The sequence below is a fragment of the Mercenaria mercenaria genome, chromosome 18, assembly GCF_021730395.1.
Source record: "Mercenaria mercenaria strain notata chromosome 18, MADL_Memer_1, whole genome shotgun sequence".
Taxonomy (NCBI): Eukaryota; Metazoa; Mollusca; class Bivalvia; order Venerida; family Veneridae; genus Mercenaria; species Mercenaria mercenaria.
Window position 1 is genome coordinate 23,320,594 of NC_069378.1, and position 20,053 is coordinate 23,340,646.

Below are 20,053 nucleotides of genomic sequence, written 5' to 3' on the forward strand. Positions count from 1 at the left end.
AGACAGTAACAGTTGTTAAAATGCAGAATTTTGAAGGAAAAAGACAAGGCTGCAATAGTCATTCTGATATTATTGTTTTCCTATAACTGCGAAAATACAAGCCTGACATAAACTTTAACTATGGACGTAAAAAGATGAAAGATGTTTTGTATTTATTCAAACTGGACTGAAAGCAAAAACAATGCATAATGGAAATAGTAAAAGTAAATACAATGCAGAAAAAATGTTTTTAAAATATCGAGCTCAGCAGGGAGGGATAACACCAGAAACGTACAAACGAACATTAATAATAGATAACGTAAAATGATACAGCCAAAATATGGACATTAACATGGAGTTGGTCAGTAGTCATACTTGTCTGCAAATCATATCCTGCTCCTATAATTAGGTATAGTTATTTCTCGTCATATGTTTAACTGCTCTTACTGCGGAAGGCTATAATACGGCCATATATTATACAAATGTCATGCATCAGAATGTGATGTGAGTCCATTGATAATATAACAAAAAAATGAGCCGCGCCATGAGAAAACCAACATAATGGGTTTGCGACCAGCATGGATCCAGACCAGCCTGCGCATCCGCGCAGTCTGGTCAGGATCCATGCTGTTCGCTTTCAAAGCCTATTGCAATTAGAGAAACCATTAGCGAACAGCATGGATCCTGACCAGACTGCGCGGATGCGCAGGCTGGTCTGGATCCATGCTGGTCGCAAACCCATTATGTTGATTTTCTCATGGCATGGCTCAAATGTATTAAAATAATTTTGCAATCAGACTAGTAACAAGTCTTTGAACCTTATTATTTTCTATGAAAATACTGTGCCTGTAGAGCACCGTTTCTCTTGCTAATATATAACATTCCGGATGAAAGGTTTACTTTATATAGATATATATCATTCTGGTTGTTTAAACATAGTAGCATGTCTATTTTCAGATAAAAATAAAAATGGAATTATAAATTTATTTACTATATCAGAAACTTGTGAATGCATCACTAGATGCTTGCAATATATCACGGATAAATGTTGTTGCTCTGCAATCAGTTGTTCAGAAAATAAAGATAATAAACATTGATGGTTCCAGTATCTACGCAATTTATAGCACTTCTCCTTGTTTACGTGGGTTATTTTTTTATCGCAATATCATTTTTAAAGTGAACAGCATTGCACAGTTCGTTATAACTTTCAAGCAACAGGCAATTTCGCACAGAAACATGTGTAAAAATAATGCGAAATGTGAAGGAGCACTTGAATCAAAGTCTTGGCAAAGATACTTCTCTTTTGCAAAGTAATAATTTATAAGCACAAGTCTCATAGACATGTCTGCTTTGTTGGGTTATCATGTAGCAGACAAATAAATTATGAGTATACTATCTACTTTACTATTTGAAATTACTTTAACCTTTAGCCTGCTGGTGACAAGTGATTTTGCCTTTTCGACCAGTGCAGATCAAGATCAGCCTGCACATCCGTGCAGTCGGATCATGGTCTGCACTGTTAGCTATCCAGTCAGTAAATTTTCGTGAATACCCCTTTGAATAAGTCCATTTTAGCAGGCTAAGTGTTAAATATCATAAACTTACCTTCTTCACAATACAGAAGCACTATCTGACTGCGTCCATGCAGTCTATATTAGTATAATCCTACATATCTCGTACAAGCGTTATTGATGCTTGATTGTAGAGCAGAATTTCTTGCACATCGGACTGGCGTTTCCGGTGATTTTACCCATGCCGGCAAAACCGATCTGGCACCCCCATGCCAGATGACTCTCGTGCTGTTAATGACAACTTGTGGCTCATGCACTGTTATATATTGTTTATGTAAAATATGAAAAAAGCAGGTACCTTGATAGTTTCTCTCCGTTCCTTGTAGTATATTTCTCGATTCAAAATACGTTAGTTTACCCTAAGAACATAAAGTATCGCGACAAACGATAAAACTAAAGTGGAACTTTGTTATTGTGCGTAACGCAAAACATCATGACGTCAGTTCTGCTTACGGACGTTTTTTTTTCCCGCGCTTTGTGTCCAATCTCTTTTATAAGAAAGAGTGCTACGTAAATATTTCTACCTATTATTTGTAAAATGCGGTATGCAAGAAAAATAATCTGTCAGAATAAAATGCTAGCATGTAAACGATATGCAAGAAAAAATATCAGTCGCCCACCTGCGCATGGGCGGTCATTCGGCCTCATTTCCGCCCAATGCGCAGGTGCCCTCGGGACGGATATTTCTATCCGATTCGTAAACACATGACAGATATTATTAGTCTGTAGATGACTTTTAGGCTTCCAGACATTGCTTGCTATAATGCAAGTAAAAATTAGTAGTTCCTGATGTCTGATTACACAATAACAACGTTTTTCCAAGTGCCTCAGTCACGTGACTAAGTGTTCAGGACATTTTTGATTACCTATTGACAGGTCTTCAAGTCAAGGGTAGTCTAGTAAGATATGAAAGGCTGTAAAATTTATGCTAATAAAGAAGTTATACACAGTTACCTTCCCATAGAAATATGTAGAAGGGACATTTAGTACCGTCTAACCTAAAAGAGTAGTTAAATGAAATGAATATATGGAACATAGAACTGAGTTCACGCGTATAATAGTTATTTAGGTATCAGTGGGCTTTTTCATTCCTTATCTTTAAAACATTAAGAAAGTTTCATACAACATACTTTTGGGTATACATGTTGCCAGTCTTACTAGAAACAGATGAAACTAAAAACAGGTCATAAAAAAGGTCCTTCGTTTTATAAATAAAAAGACTTTTTAATGTGCAGTTCGAACAGAGGATGCCAATTTTCCGTCATGTTATTTTAATCATAGAAATAACAACCACTTTATTTACAGAACTCTACACATTTTAAAAATAGAACGCAGGTAGAAATCTTGCAGACATGTAAAGAATTTCTTGTAGTCATTAAATGTTCATTTGGAAGCTATTTATTACATTTTAGATTGTGTCTTTAAAGTCAATAATAGTCAGACATTGATCGGAACATATGATAACATACCGGTAATTTGTAATCAGACGTTAAAATAATCTGGAATTTATAAAACGCCATGGAGGTTTCCACCACTCAACGTAAGTTTTTTTTTTGAAATTTATAGTTCTAAATTTTGGCTCAGTCAGTGAAGTGACTGTTCCTTGTCTAAAATTGACGAATTAAATGTAGTCATTTGATAAACTCCGGTAGGAAATAATTTCATTCTTTTAAAATTAAGAAAGCTAAATTTTCAAGGATAATGACTGGAGCAATATACAGAAACAAAACGAGACCTTTTTAACGTTACCAATTTCGAAAAAAGGTTAATAAGTTTTATCTTTATCTAAACGTTTTAGAAAATGCTAATGATTTTGACACTATATGTACAAATTTGTTAAAGATTTAAACACTATTTTTACAAATTTGATGTGCATTTATTGTATTAAAGATATCTTATTGTTTTATTTATAGCATGATCTGATCAATATTTATTTCTTACAGTTCTGAAAACTGTATAATTTCTAATTATTTTTGTCAAGACAACGGATACATAGAATCGTTGCTTATTATCACTCTCAAATAGCTAATGCGTCTTATATATCTTATTAAAACGTCAGAACGTAATAGACAAAAGGAAATGACGTTTATAACATGTTTGCCAACCTCTCTTGAAAACACATGTAGTTGGTTTTTGGTGTAAACTACCAGTATGCCTAATGTGATCTTTTCCCACTTTCAAATCTTGTGATAAAAGCTTAGAATTTAAACTATGTATCAGTTGATTCAATGTTCAAGCCTTGTCGGGCATGCCTGTTTGAAACCTACTTTATATGCGTATCTTATTGCCAGTGAGTTATTCTGAAGTAATTGAACCCTTTGGAAACTTAATTACCTGCATCTCATCCAGACTTAATCAATTATGTAGCTTCATTAACCTTTAGCATGCTAGATAAATTGTCGTCTGCTGGAAATGTCGTCTGCTAAAATTTTAAAGTTCATTCAATTTGCTCCAAAATTGGAAGAAATATTGTCAGAGTAGCAAACAGCTTGGAACCTGATCAGACGCCGATTTAATCGGCGTCTGATCTGGTTCCAAGCTGTTTGCAAAGGCTGTTAAATTCGCCTGCAGCAGGCTAAGGGTTAAAATACATTGGAAATTACATTATAGGTGATAGCTTTGTTTGCTTTGTTTGTATTAAGGGTTTTGTGTTGCTACCTTCGGTTAAGCATACTTAATCTTCTGTTGAATTACAGAAGGTAAAACTTTTTGAGATTTTGTATATTCTTTATCAATGATCAGCTCAAGTATCCCTTTTAAAGATAACATGGTGTAATAGCCATATTTCATATCTTGTAACTGGATGGTAATATCTAAATGAAATTTGGTCACTTTAAAGACATTCAAAATTAAAAACGTTTCACCAAGAGATTTTTCAAATTTTATCATTTTTGGGGGAGATAATCGTTATTGAAGTTAACATTGATGCCTTTGGGCAATATATAATTTCTTTGATTATGAGAATCTGAATTTGAGTTTCGAGAAAATTTTGTGGTAGAAAGCTGCATTTAATATGATTCTGATACTAATATCAAAAAGAAATTTAAAAATCCCCGTAGGGAAAAGGAGAAAATTATTATTTTCTAGTTTTCAGGGGAGATAACTCATGAAAAACCAAAATTATCAGGGGAGGTAATCAAAAGGAAATGTTTGAGAACTTCTGTCACTATATAACTTGTCAATATACACCTTATTTTTATCGTTTGACATTTTCAAAGCTTACATTATCAAGTTGTATGTACGCCTTTGGTGAAATTGAGGCCTATTACGGGTAGTCATCCTTAAGGGATACACAGACGGAATTATTGCGAATGAAAAATTAAAGGCGTTGTAGTTATTGTGGAATCGATGTTTCTTATATTTTAGTAACATTCTTAGTTTAAAATAGATCGTAAGTGCTATGAAATTGCTATAAAATGTAATATTTCACATATCAATTGTATATGTTTATTATTGATCGGACAATTTGTGTTACATTTTCAAGTTCGCGAGTTAACATAAGGTCATATACATGTATTGACTATTATAGCAATATTTAGTTCACTAAAACAGCCTCTATCTCTTTCCTTTTATTGACCGAGTGATTTTTTTATATAGACAGATCATTGACCATGTCTTGACAAAAGTACTAGATTATCCCTTTAAGTTAAAGTGAATATTTGAAAGAATGTTTGAAACAGGTGGGAAAAAAGATATTGAAAAGTGATTATTATATTCAGCTGATCTTAAGATAGTTTTGCACGTTCGGATCAAAATGTTTTCTACAATGTAAATTTGACTAAACCCTGATTTTTTAAAACTTTAGAATATACTTAGAAAATTCAGCAAATGAAAAAGATAGGGTCGTATGCTTGGTTTTTGCTAGAATAATTTGTAATGGCTTGACCTGACACAAGTTTTCCTAATTGGAGTCCATGGAAAAATCATAATTTTGACAACATTTCCGCGAATATAATTTTTTCTACAATGTAGATGTTAAGGAAACATTTGAAAGTTGTAACTAAAATTACGGCCTATAATGTGGTTTAATATAACTTGTAGGATTTACTCACCTGCTGCCAACAAAACATAAAATGATTTTCATTGCCGTACGACGAATCCAGGCTTTATTCTACGTTATCCGGATAAATGACGTTACGCCATTACTTCCGGTTTATCAAACGTGCAGAAAGGAATTTTCATTTTAAAAAGACTGATATGATATTCAATGCGCATTTTTCATCAAACTATATGAATTCTCATACTGAGCAGAGTGATGGAATCCTAGATATCAGTCCGTCAAATTGAGAGTATATTTATAATTCTATTTTCTGTAAGTTGTATAGTTGAATTAGTATTGTCTAAGCACTGAATACATTCATGGAAGTAATTTGTTTTATTAAAAATGCAATTTAAAGTAATTATTATGAATTTAATGTGAAGTGTAACTGACGTCTAGCAGAAAATATCAGGAAAACTAATAGAAGATGTTTTCTTGCATGCCGAACAGGAATTTCTCGTGTGTTTATCGGCGCTGAAAAAAATAACTCATTTTACACCACGGGGTGTAAGATGACTCACGTGTTGTTATTTATGAATGAATGCGTAAATTCATACGCTACAATGATAAAAGCATTCGTTCAGTGCTTCACCTGTTCATGTGCAAAAAAAAATGAAATATTTGTTATGAAAAAGAATTGTACGTTATTTGAAAGCAATATTAGCGCCTTAGCCTTTCCTACTGGTACAAAATATTTAAAACGAACTTAATAGAAACAAAGAGGATCTCAAATCGGGTTATTTTGTAACCATTGCTCAATCATCAATAACCAGCAAAATATTACACAAGTATTTAAATACAAACTTCTGTTGTGACAAAATTCCACCTCCTTCTTAAGTTGAACTAGCTTTTGAAATTAGTTTTCTTACAACGTATCATCTGTATAATATATTTATTAGGCGTAAATACATAAGTAACAGCCAAATATATTGTAAAAAATGTTTTCCAATTCAAAACTGAAAAGCGTTTGTAATGGGGTACCAGAGGTAAACTGCCTTAATTACAATGCTTAATAGTTAACCACTACTCAGTACCAATTTCTCCGTGGTGTACTGGTCAAGCAGGTTGGACAGATTTTTTTTGTTCAATTCCCGACCCGTGCATTTCTTCATTTTTTTGTTGATTTCGTATTTTAAGGATAGTTTAGAAACAAAAAGTATGTTTTCGTGCTCATAATGTGGCAAATCTTTAATTTCAAAGAAGGATCATTTTTAGCCAAAACCTAGAATCAAGTGCCTTTAAATTTATTTCTTTCTGTTGATATTTCAGAATCTGTAAGCTATCATGCAGTCCCTGTTTTTATCAGCTCCATGAGCGTAATTGGGGGTGCTGATTTTGACCGACCTCTTTTCAACTGTTTTACAAGCAGACAAATAATTCATTTATTTACCTGTAACTGCAACATGTTTTAACACTTGGAAGAACGTGCATTATCAGTACCAGCACTTGTTTAATTTAACACAGGGCAATGTGGTAGAAAACTGGAACAAAATCGCGAATATGAAAGAATGTAGTGAAATTATGAACATTTTGTCAGTATACCCTTTAAAGCATTCTAGACTAACTTTATGATGAGAAAAACCTAGAGAACTTGAATAGAAAACCATTATAAACAACCGTTGTCTCTTTAGTGTTGCGTTTTCTGAATCATGAACATAATGGTTGGCATAACAGATGTTAAACGTTCGTCAGCCAGTATCAGTTATTTATTTGGGTTACAACTTATCCTTAAAAATAAAACGTCAAATCCGCTGAACTTTTAGTAAAAAGGAAGTGTATGTGATTCAGATGATGATTCCAATGAAACTTTACATGAACGATCCCTATGAATAGAGTAGAAATGCATTATATTTTCTTCTTGACACACGCTTAACCTGTCCTCGTCCCTCGAAATTTGTGAAGCAAACTGCTTCGGAATCCACAGTTTGAATTGTATCATGGTTTACCTGCAGTATCATTATATCTGTTAACTTCTATATATAATATTCTTCAACTGAGGAAAAAGGCGTGACTATAAGCCGTACTCCAACTAAGTTAGAGAACATGTCTTAGGTCCCGCCTACATATAGAATACTGTAGGGAAATGGAACTTCCTGAAACCGTTCTCTATTTCAGTTAGAGTGCGCTTGTCACGTGAGAGTACCAACGCTTAAAATGGAATGTTAACTTGTCAATCAAAATTAGTAGCCGAATGCGTTGTTCATGTTGGCGGACCATGATACAAAACAGAAAGCGCAGGGGCCACTAGTATATTTCTTACTATTCTCATGGACTCCTACGTGCTCTTTCTTTTATAAAGAACATGGCAATGAAACTTCAAAACATATTGCATTAGTTAGATAAGCTTGACATGGGTATTCAAATGTCACACCACACATATAATCAGAATCACGTGTAGATGTGCGTGACAGATAACGCTTAGACCGGAAGTATGTAACAAAGAAACTTTTATCTTGAATAATTGTAGAACTGTATCCCTTCGTGTTATTTGTAAGTGAAATTTTGTACTTTACGATGATTGTAGTGACACAAAATGAAGGCAATTTTAGTTTTACGTTTGACGCAGTAACTTTTTATACACAAATTGCTTCAAACAATTTTTACATGGGTGTATGCACTTCTTGATATTATAATGATAGCCCTATATTTGCTGGTCTATATTAATGTATGGACGATATTTAGTACCTTTGAATCAATATTTGATAGACATATACCTCACCGAGAAGTTAGACAATTTGTATGCTTTCTCTAGAACGTAGCTCGAATGAAAACAAGAACTTGTCTCAGTTGCAGTTGAGAAATATTTATATTTTTACATGCACGTTAAACAAAAATAGTTATACGTTTATGTGATGCACATTGGTCAAATTATACCATAACACGCAATGTGGGAAGGGGATAGTCATCAATAAACCTCATTTTTCACCTATTTATACAACCTGAATTATGTTTAATTTCTGCCTTTAAGGTTCGTTGTTAGATCTGATAAGTCCGCACCTTTGTTTTGCGATGATGTGAAAATTAATTTTAACACATTTGATTTGCAAGCAGCAAGCAATAATCAACTTTGCTTAGCAGTGTGATTAAAATATTAATCTGGAAATGTAAAAAAATCAACTGAAACAACAGGAGCTATTTTGATTTAAATGTAGGTGTAAACATGAACAAATGTGTGATATCACAACGATGAATCTTCAAATGGTGCTTCACGACTGATCGCGGCATAAAATTAAATTTCGCGAAGAAGACCGGAGTGTTGATAAAATATAATATTATTGCAATAGTACAGAACAGCTGTTTAACTTCAATTATAATACGCATATCTAAGTCAAGTATTTCAGAATAAAATGAATGCAAGGCAAAAACTGTTACAGAAACTAAACTAACTGGCAGGTAAAACGTTAACACTTTAATAAATTTAAAAGCAAAAGCATTACTGCAGAAAAAATAATTGCTATACTGCACCAAAAAAAAAAGGCTTCACTGCAACAAAAATGCTTTATTGCACCAAACAAATGCTTCACTGCACCAAAATGCTTTATTGCACCAAACAAATGCTTTACCGCACCAAAAATGCTTTAGTGAACAAACAACAAACTCTAAAATGCTTTACCGCACGAAACAAAGATTGATGAATGATTATAATTTGAATAATACTTACACTTTACCAACAATTGAATTTATTGAAGTAAAGTGCAACGCCAAACATTTGAAAACACTCAAGTTCATATGATTTCATGTTACAACGAGTACTAAAGGTAAACAAATCATGATTTGTGAACGAAGGACAGCTTACCAAGAAGAAATTGTAAATTAAAGTGAGGAAACCAAACTTATAAAAAAAATGATGTAAATGCTCTTTAACAATGCCTAATCATATATGATACCTAGTAATTCTAGGCAACACATACCTGTTTATCTTCTATGAAACTACTGGTGCTACTGTCATCGATAAGAGTTCAATTAAGGGGGATACAAAAGTTTAATGCTACTGTAATACATACTAATGCTAATGTCTAAAATTGCTGCAAAACTGTAAAAAAAAAATAAACAGAATCAGTTCATATCTCTAATGTATCGTTAATGCGTATGTGTACTATTTTGGTGGTAGAGATGTTGAAATACATAATCAATTTGGTCTAAGCACTCTGAGAATATATCTATGATTTTGAATTTATCAGTATACCATGTGCGATGAAAGTACTAGTCCTTCAAAAGCTACCTAGATATGGAAACCTTAAACTATAATCAGCGTCCTGGCAAATTTACTTCATGATCAGTGCTCGAGATAAAAACTATGAAAGTGATGGGTCGGGTCATGAATACGCGTCTTGAAGCATTGTTTCATTCTTTGGTGTTGCATCCAACCTAGAATTTAATCAAAGTGAGGTTAGGAGGTCAGAACATGCTCACAGGTTGAACGCACAGATTGTAGAAAAGTACGCCGTTATGTATGTCTATAGACTTGAAAATCATTAATCAATTACGCTCTAATGTGTGTGTGGTTGTGTCTAGAAAGTACATACAGTTTCGATATACAACAAGAAATACCCACAAATATTTGATATTAACCACTTGTTTACCATCAATAACATCTGCAACATTTTCCAGACGTAAACATGTATAACACTAGGGAAACTAACTTTGCATAGAGATAATGCCTGGAATATTTTATTATACAGATAATGTCTGACAATTTTAGAGTTTCCTTTCGCCTGATTTAAGTGTAAACATTTATCATTTTAGCAAGATTGTATTTTTTTTCACGTATCATCAATGTTTTTTAGATATCTCTCCGAACTTTAAATCATGATAATGTATGACTTTTCTAAAAACTATCAAACTTGCTTCTTGCGTTTAATGTAGTTCTGCACGTTCAGATTGATTTTTTTTTATTCTAAAAAGAATCAAACCCTGTTTTTTCTTTCAAAACTTCAGAATATGCTTAGAAAATTCAGCAAATAAAAAAGAGAGGTCTTGTGCTTAATATTTTGCTAGACTGATTTGAAAAAGTTGGACCTCACGCAATTTTTCGTAATGGGAGTCTATGGAAAAATCATAACATTTTCGTGAATAGATTTTTTTTCTACAATGTTGATTTAAATATAATACTTTTCACAGTCGTAAATAAACATACGATCTATGGTGAAATAAAATGTATAGGTATGTGTGCTTATTTTTGACATATTTGACTATTATTAAAGTAAACCGTACATTTCAAGCTAAGTTTAAGGCATTATTTTAAATTATTTAATATGTCAGGTGTTTTAGTATCACAGTTTAGCTTAAGAAAGATAGTAACAGTGTCATTGTAATAAATGTACTCGAGGGTTGCCATAAACTCATAAAATTATTTTTTTCTTTTTCGTATGCCGAAACCAGGCTTTATTCTACGTTTTCCGGATAAATGACGTTACGCACTCATTTCCGGTTTATCAAACGTGCATAACTACATTAAACGCGATACTCACCAGTTCAGCTATTCATTTCACACCAGATGCCAGGATGCCTCGAAAGCCAATGCATTACGGCCTTGTTTCCAGTTTTAGTGGAAGTATATCTATATAACGCGTTGTTATTATAATTAAAAGAATATAAATTTTTTATCTTAAGGAGGTAGGTTACCTTGTTACAAGGGTAAATTCAAGTTAGTTTAACCGCAGCATTTGTTTGTATTTCGTGTAATATGAAGTTTTACCTGCTACAATCTCAATTTCGTTTGTCTCTGTCCCTCCAAATTCAATTTTTATCTAGGTTTGAAGAACATGACCTTCTAAAGGTATTTCATATTAAAAGAAGAAGGAAAATACGGATATTTAACACTTTTCAGTGTATTTTAGTTTCATTGATATCCGTAGAAGTCTGCATAATTGATACTTTTACTAGTATGCACGTTAGCTTTCTAATATAAGCTTTAAATGCATATGTCGCGGGGCTCGTGTTTCCATGGTAACGCATTTTCTCTCATTTTTAAACAACTATGTATAAAAATAGGGGTTTTCGACGGCTTAAGTGGCATTCTGTTAATGACTAACATGGAATATTTGGGAAATAGTATAAGCAAAATACCATGCACTTTACATGGTACCCTATTTTTCTTAAAGTTTACAGTAACCATGGCAACAGAGATGTTTAAAATAGCTTATATCTTGCTTTTTGTCGTAATTTCTTATAAAAAAATATTGAATAAGATTATCTTTCTAGTTAATGTAGCTTTAAAACATATTATTTCTAACGTAAGTTATATTTTCTTGTTATTTGCATTGATTCAAACAAATTTCACAGCTTAGAATACATACGGCAGTAGCCCTCGCCTGGCATTTTTCATGGAAAAATCGTTCATCATGCTGATATTATTCTAATGAATATTGTTGAAATGAAAATAAAAAGCCGAAGTTGTGTTTCTTAAATAGACCAGTGTCAACGCTTTTGAATTTTACATTTAGATACATAGGTCACGGGCTTCGTTTCCATGGTAACATCAATTAAATTTAAGGAACCACATTTTTCTACTGAAATTTGAACAGTTTTAGATCTTATTTTTAGTATATAAGTAACAAATTATCAACGGAACCTGAAAAATAGGTATTACAAATCAAACTGCTAGATTTTTATTTGAAAATGGCCGTTACAAGTAACCTTTCATCCAACTATATTCCAAATAACATTGGTTACCATCATCCATTTTCTTACAATCCGCATAACGTTTCAATATAACTACATAAAAGAAGCAAAATATTGATGATTATTCAGAGCAAAAGATTCATAACAAATATTTCAGCAAATATTTGTTATTTGAAGATAGTTAAAATAAAGAAAATGCACAGAATTACGTACTTTCAATATAAAAGCTATTAATTTTGCGCGGTAACTGACACGTAACGTCATGACGTCAATGACGTCATTTTAAGGCAACATTGTTTTGATGCGTTTCTGCGGCAATTGATTCATTATTTCTGCATTATTAAACCATAAAGTATCAGATCGGAGGCATGTTCATGATTTGTTTTCAAAAGAATGAATATACAAACACATTTAATTTGTCGTAAACGTCGTCGTAAATCGTCACGTTAGCTTCCGGTTGGACATGCGCACATACAAATATGAAGGTAACCTACCTCCTTAATTATAAGCGAGCTCCTTCATCATATTCACATACTCATTAAGGAGAGTATACTATATCTATATTATATCGTAGTTTATATTAGCTTAATTAAAGTGTAATTGACCGGCCACAGCCGTGGCCAGTATTGCTGGCGTGAGCTTTGACAGCTAGTGTTACATGTACAGACAATAACTCGTTATTTTGATTAACCACTCAGTCGTTATAATAACACACTATTCATATGAGTTTATATATACTGACTTCACATGAAGAGGTGTACAAAGATGCTTAACGGTGAAGTCGTATTGTATGTTTTTGCAAACATTAAGAAAGTTATATTTGAACCTGAGAAGAAGTGAGCATTTTCGAATAAGGTATTAATATTAAGTAGCCTGAGAAGCATATCAGCTTGACATATGGATTAGTGTCTATAAAATCACGATGGCGTCAGGATCAATAACAAAAGGCGGCACAGGTAAATATAAATTTATAGATAAAATACCGAACGCAAAAAGATTAAGGATTATCAAATATTACCTACAATGGATTAATAATGTCTACAAAATCATAATTGCTTCTGTACTTTAACTGCCGATCATCAGAATATCGCACGTCTGATCAGTAATAATTTAAACTGCATCGTATCTTCAAGAAATAAAAAAAAACTGTAGAAAACATAAAGAGAATGGCTGAAGTCCAAGAGTATATCTCGAGTTAGCTTTCGTGCTCGAGCCAAGGATGCTGGAGCGATAATTGTTTAAATGTTTCTGTATGCAAAGTTCTTTAATACTAGAATTATGTTGTACATCATACAGTCATTAATAATCTTATTCGTAAACATTAGTAAACAGTTGCTCTCTGTTTTATATATATCATGTTAAATTGTGGATAAGCACCTGCCAAAATATGAATATAGGTATAATATATTTGATTTATCTTGGATACAGTAAACATTGACTAGAATAACGGCATACCAATTTACTTAAAATAGTTTTCTGTAAATATCATTAAGAATATTCAATATTATACTAAATCAAGCATAAAGTTATCCCGAGATTGATAAGCGATTCCGATCCTACGCATTGCGCATGGTGCATTACTATCTTTTAAAAACATTCGATTTAAATGTTGCAGGTAAACATTGCGATAATCCAAATTAAAGCCAGGTCCGTTTACAAATATAAATTCTTACAAAACTTAAATAGTAAAGACTTTGAACATTCATTTAATAAAATATGATATGTAGGTAACATTAAGGCTTTCCTAGGCAAACAAAAAGAAAATGTCGTATTTAAACGAAATTTATGGTCATTTTTTATAACATGTGTTGAAATGTATGTAGGGTCGCTAGATCTGTTTGCTATCATTGATACACCCCGGGAACGTATGTCAATTTAAAGTGATAGCAGTTATATATAATGAACTTTCTTGTAAGGGCTATATGGTTTTGATTTTTCACAATTTAATCACCAACACTAGCCATTAAAACAACAATTATACTAGAGAAATGTTTAAACTTGGCTTTTTTCCTCTGCGTGCTGATATTCTGTTATTACATGGTAATCGTTGTTCCATTAGCCTAACACTCAGCATTGATCAGAATAATAGCCATTTCTTTGAAAGCCAGTCATTAGTTTAACGATAAGGCTAGTTAAATCTCCCACTTGGTTTTCAGAATTTTTTCAAGGTATTATAATCATGCGTAAATTATAATCACACAGCAATTGCACTTGGCCTTAACTGAACGCTATCATACATAATTCATTTTTTAAAGAAAATGTATACATTCAGGTACACAAAAATATTGTAGAATTCAAAATATTTATCAGCTTAGGCATACCAACATACATCAATCAATTTTACCTCGTATCTATCAATGCCATTTCTGAAGACTGAAGGGTGATTGAGGTATAGTAAATTATGTAACCTGACATTTCAAGCAAATACATTAATAGGTGAGGACCGTATTCCCGTCCTCAATGAAAATCTTGTAACACTGAAATTAAAGCAGTCCCTACTAGTTAAGGATATTAAATATATGTAATGATAGAAATGTTTAATGCTAAAATGACGGTTAGTGAAACCCTACGTGTTACATGAACTAGGTCAGCGACACTAGTAAGGAATCGTTTTAATGGGTTGTTTATGTTCAACAATTATCGGTCTTACGTGACGATTTCAATTCCTCAAAGGAATACTATTCTTCTGGCTGATTTGAATTGCTAAAAACGGTTTAAATTGGAATAGAAAGGGAAAAGGAACCGCATAATCAGAATTATCGCTTGTTTTCCATTGTTAGTGTCATTGTCTTCAGGACGTTAAAACTTTTTTGTTTTAATTTAAAGACTATCTGATTCTCTGTTTGTTTAAATCATTTTCTATTTGATTATAGGCGTTAATAGAAGATGACACAGATATTTCCTATTAGTATTATATATTGCACATTTTTTAAAATGCTTTATTATCTAACACCTGTTACGTTTCGAATTACGTGTATAACCATATTGTCATCCAAAATTACCTGTTTACGAATTGTATACTAACAACGTCTCTTACCTTCCAGAAATTTATTCATTTATTTCATTAATTATTATTCGTTTTTTGGAGAAATGCACATTTAAATAATTTAAGGCCCGACTTTATTTTTCATACTTCTTAATTTCATCAGCGTCAAATATTTGTATGCCTTTTAATAAACTTGTTAAATACTTTAATGCTTTCTATATTATTTTAAAAACAAACAGGTCAGCTATCCAAATAGGGACTGTGTATAATTACTTAGATTTGGATAGAAAGGTAAAACTTTCAATATATTGAATGAACTTACACATTTGCAGTCATAAAGTGAGGTACATTTAATAAAAAACAGTTGATGTTTTTTTTTGTTTTTTTTTTTACTAAATGTCATTATCAGCATGCATACAAACCTTTGACAAATTCAGTTACCGAAAATATCAAACATAGTATCAAACTAGAAATGAGCCATCCCATGGGAAAACCAACATAGTGGGTATGCGACCAGCATGGATCCAGACCAGCCTGCGCATCCGCGCAGTCTGGTCAGGCTCCATGCTGTTCGCTTTTAAAGTCTATTGGAATTCGAGAAACTGTTAGCGAACAGCATGGATCCTGACCAGACTGCGCGGATGCGCAGGCTGGTCTGGATCCATGCTGGTCGCAAAGCCACTATGTTGGTTTTCCCATGGCGCGGCTCAAATTATTAAATCTTACGTTCATAACAAAAACATGGCGGCCAAATATGAATGTCTAAATAATTTGGACAAAACACTATATTATAAAAGCTTGAATGATGTCAACTCAGCTTATTTTTAATGCTTCACAGTACATTATTCAGTATGGTGTTAATTAGTTTGAAGATACAAACATTATAGTTCTGTTTAACACTGTTTATAACACAGAATACAGCATACAGAAAGCTTTATTTAGATTTGAGCAATGAGATTCTCATCCTTACAACAAATTCATATCAAGGTCATCAAACAAGAAAAGATATTTACAAAACGTTTAAACATAGTAATAACTTTAAATGTCAATTAAATATTTCAGAATATAAATAATACAACATTAAGCATTTTATAAGATAAAATATTAGAAGGCATATGTAAATAATATGTACATACACAATTGGAAATACATATTTACTTTTCTAACGCATTGCTTCTAATTTCCAAAGCAAGTTTTTTAAACAGATTAAATTATTAAGTGTTTCTCCGTTTGTAAGTGACAAATGTTTAATAAATGGCCACATATTTGTACACAATATAATGCACATATATTTTATTACATGTATGGGTCTTAAAAATCATCTTTTGAAGAAAACCTTACTGCATTGACGTTTAAAGCAGGCTAACTTGGCTAGATTAACAGTTATAATCGTGTTGCTGACGTTTGTCATTTATTTGTTTATTTGGGAAATGAACATGCATACTTGTGAGTCGCTGCATGCTCCTAATTACTTTAGAAAACGGTGTAAATGACCGGCCATGGTATAGTTGCTCGCTTCAGTTCTGGCAGCTAATATAATACTAATAGACCCCTTATGCATTATATTTACTAACGAGTCTGTCAAAATGTCTCTCAGGAGATACAGTAATGTACCCATCAATTAAGCCTTTGTACTAAAACTTTGGAAAATAAGGAAGGATGCTCTGAAGTGGTATCGGGTCTTCATGGAATTCAGACGTGTATATTTTGAAGGATATACGTGAAAAACCAGGATGATTTTCCAACACGGAAGTTAAATTGATACAGCTCAAGCATGATATACATGTAAAGGATCTGATAGATAGATTGTGCTGCAAAATACGATCACGTGTATGAATCGTACAAATGGCGTTTGGATTAATATTTAAAGGTTATGTATAGTAATACCTGGCGATATAAGATTTTTCTGCTACCAAGTTTTTCATGTCTTTGAGCTTATCAAATGCCATTAAGCTAATATGAGATAAGATATTAATAAACATATTTTATATGTTTTTTCAGACTGACATAAACATGCAGATTGAAATAAGAAATTTGTCTTATTCCTCAAAATAACCTAGTTGTCATATCTTGCAGCTAAATATGAGATAATATATAATATAAACATATTTTTATACTTTAACTTACGCAAGACGTTTTTAAATACAACATGCAGATTGAAGTAAGTATAAATTACCAGTCTAAATAATGTCACAAAATACCTTAGTTTTTCCATATCTTCCGTAATTAGTCTGTCCGAACGTCTGTCGATCCATCCGTATGTCTGTCATTTTTTCACTTTTAAATTATGGAAACATTGTCCGGGATGTAGCTTTGAAACTATTCAAGGGATTTATTTCAGCCCGTTCGAAAGACGTCAACAGGAACGTTGATTTTGTTATACTCACATTCTGGAAAATCTGCCGTTATTAGAATTTCTTTCTCATTGGTTCTTTTTCTCGGAGAATAACACTAAATCTTTTGCACAGATTTTGTTAACATTTCGCACAATATCAGATGATATTACCAAAATCATAACTCTACCAACTACCTATTATTTTTCTGTATTAAACTCATTTGCCGGGAGGGAATTTATAAAAAATGCGCAGACAGAGAACAGTAAGGGAAAAGTGCAGTATGCAATGATCATACATCCACATTGCATACGTCTTTAATCGTCTCCCTTTATAGATTTAGTCAGGTCACTTTAGCTAGGAGAATAATTTCAAAAAATGTCGGTGGAAATTTGCTAAACTTTCACACAATGACAAAAGACATTAAGTGAAAGTGAAGCGCATAAGATCTTACATTTGCATTTAGAGTTTCAGTGTCTATGTCTGACCAGCATTCATTATTTGCAAGTGCCTGATATCTTATTTGATGATACCTGATTAGTGTTCTTGCCAAAAGCTAGATGAACTTTCCTACCCAATAATTAGGTCTACAAAATCACGTTCATGTAAATAAGCACGGATATAACTGGCTTCTGTTGTTTTCATTTTTAAGACCTTTTGTATGTTTTACCCTGGTAAAGGTACCAAATGATCTTTTGAACCATTAATTATAAATTAACAGTGTATTTGCATGGTGGTCGACATTACGTAGTTTCAGTTATAAATAATACGTGGCGGTATAATATTCAATGATTACCATTAAAACGTTTCTTGCAGTTTTGTTACTTAAATGAAAATAGTATGAAATTAGCTTTGAATCATTATGCCCCCGGCATCTACTGATGCAGGAGGCATATAGTGATTGTCCTGTCCGTCCGTCCTACAAGGTTTACCAAATGGGACCGTTTCGTCTAGCATCAATACCCATAACTAGGATGACTTGATACTAATGCAGATGTAAACTGTGACCATTCCTCATCTTCAGACATCACCTGACCCCAGTTTGACCTTTACCTTGAACTTGATCTTGTTTTGGACTTAGATTCCTTTGTATCGACAAGGATGCCACCGGGGTCATCAATCGATTATTGAACGCAGCTCCTTGTTACTACTGTTTTTTTTTTCTATTCGCTTTGTTGAGCTTTGTTAAGAAGAGATAAAATCAATACGCGTGCTTCTTTTATTCAGATTTATCCAGTCGGGTTAGCTCCACTGAATTCATCAGTGTATATATAGTTACTGTTGAGTATAATCTTCCGCACTTTACGTTTTAATTTGTGCAAATATCTCAACAACACTCATTTTTAAAGTTTGTAGGATGTGGCTAATTTAACCAATAAGTAGAGTCTCATACAAAACGCAAAATAATCGCAAAAAGGTTTTGCAATACCTATTTGCACTGTACCAGACAATAATTAAATTTGAAATAGCAACGCAGAAGGAAGAGTAATTATGCGAATAACAACGGCTTTTTTCTTTAACGTTGACACGTAGTTATTTTGTTGCAAGGACTAAAGAGTCCAAGGTACCTACCAAATTATAAATTTGCATATTCATGAGGCTATGGCGTTAAAACCACTTAATCATTCCCTTAAATATTTCCCTTGGTAAACTGTCTAGTAGAGTCTTAATTCTATACTTCCGCATCATAAGATATTCTATTGATTTTCGCGTTGTGTAAAGTATGGCAATAAAATAGTGTTCTGATTAAAAGTTTAAAGTTTATTAAATAATAAGTGAAATATAAACTCATGTTCGGTCTCGCGTGTCTACATGTTCCATGTACCAGTGATGGTACTCTTTGAGTTTGTGACGCCGACTACAATCTAATAAACGCAGTGTATAACTGACCAACATTTATTACTTGCAAATGACAGATAACTTCTTTGAGGATTGTTGATTAAAGTTCTTGCCAAAAGCTAGATGAATTTTCCTGGTTAATAATTAGATCTACGACAACACACTCAATCAACGAAGCAAATGGGGCATTGGTATAAATGACTTTTCTAGTATCATCTCTTTTGTAAGGTTACCAAAAGATTTTAAACTATATATTAGATATTGCTCCTGTATTTACAATACTTAAGTTTGTCGGCATCATTTTACAGGGTTTTTTTTTTGGCTTCTTGAAGCAGGAGATTTAAAACAGTTAAATTGAAAAGCACTTGCGGATAATTTAGTATTGTATTTATTTAATTATTGATGTTATGTACTATCCTTATTTGACTAGTATGCTGCGGTTATTTTCTTGTCAACTGCATTCGCCATTGATTTCATTATTTTCTAGAATTTCGTTCATAACTACCATTTCCATAAAACAGTCATAAATAAAATATTCTGTGTGAAAGCTCAGTGCTTTCCGAAAAACAACAACAACAACAAATGAAATGCATACACGAAATGTTCGGGTTTTATGTTCTATTTTATCTCAACAATAAATTTTGTTTTATTTGTATCTTAAAACCAAAGACGTAAAAAATGG

At 32.7% G+C, this 20,053-nt stretch overlaps 1 protein-coding gene across 9 annotated transcripts in view; it reads left to right on the forward strand.

Annotated features, from left to right (window-relative positions):
- Positions 1–20,053, forward strand: part of LOC128550755 (BDNF/NT-3 growth factors receptor-like) — a 178,739-nt gene that overhangs the window by 142,047 nt on the left and 16,639 nt on the right. Inside the window, exon 1 of one of the 9 annotated variants that reach the window (XM_053530475.1) lies at positions 2,895–3,090. The exons of the other annotated variants lie outside the window; for them this stretch is intronic. Coding sequence (XP_053386450.1) covers positions 3,069–3,090 — 22 coding nt within the window. The 5' untranslated portion in view covers positions 2,895–3,068. Of the gene's footprint in view, positions 1–2,894; positions 3,091–20,053 lie in introns of those variants that run through there. 9 annotated transcript variants of the gene reach the window in all.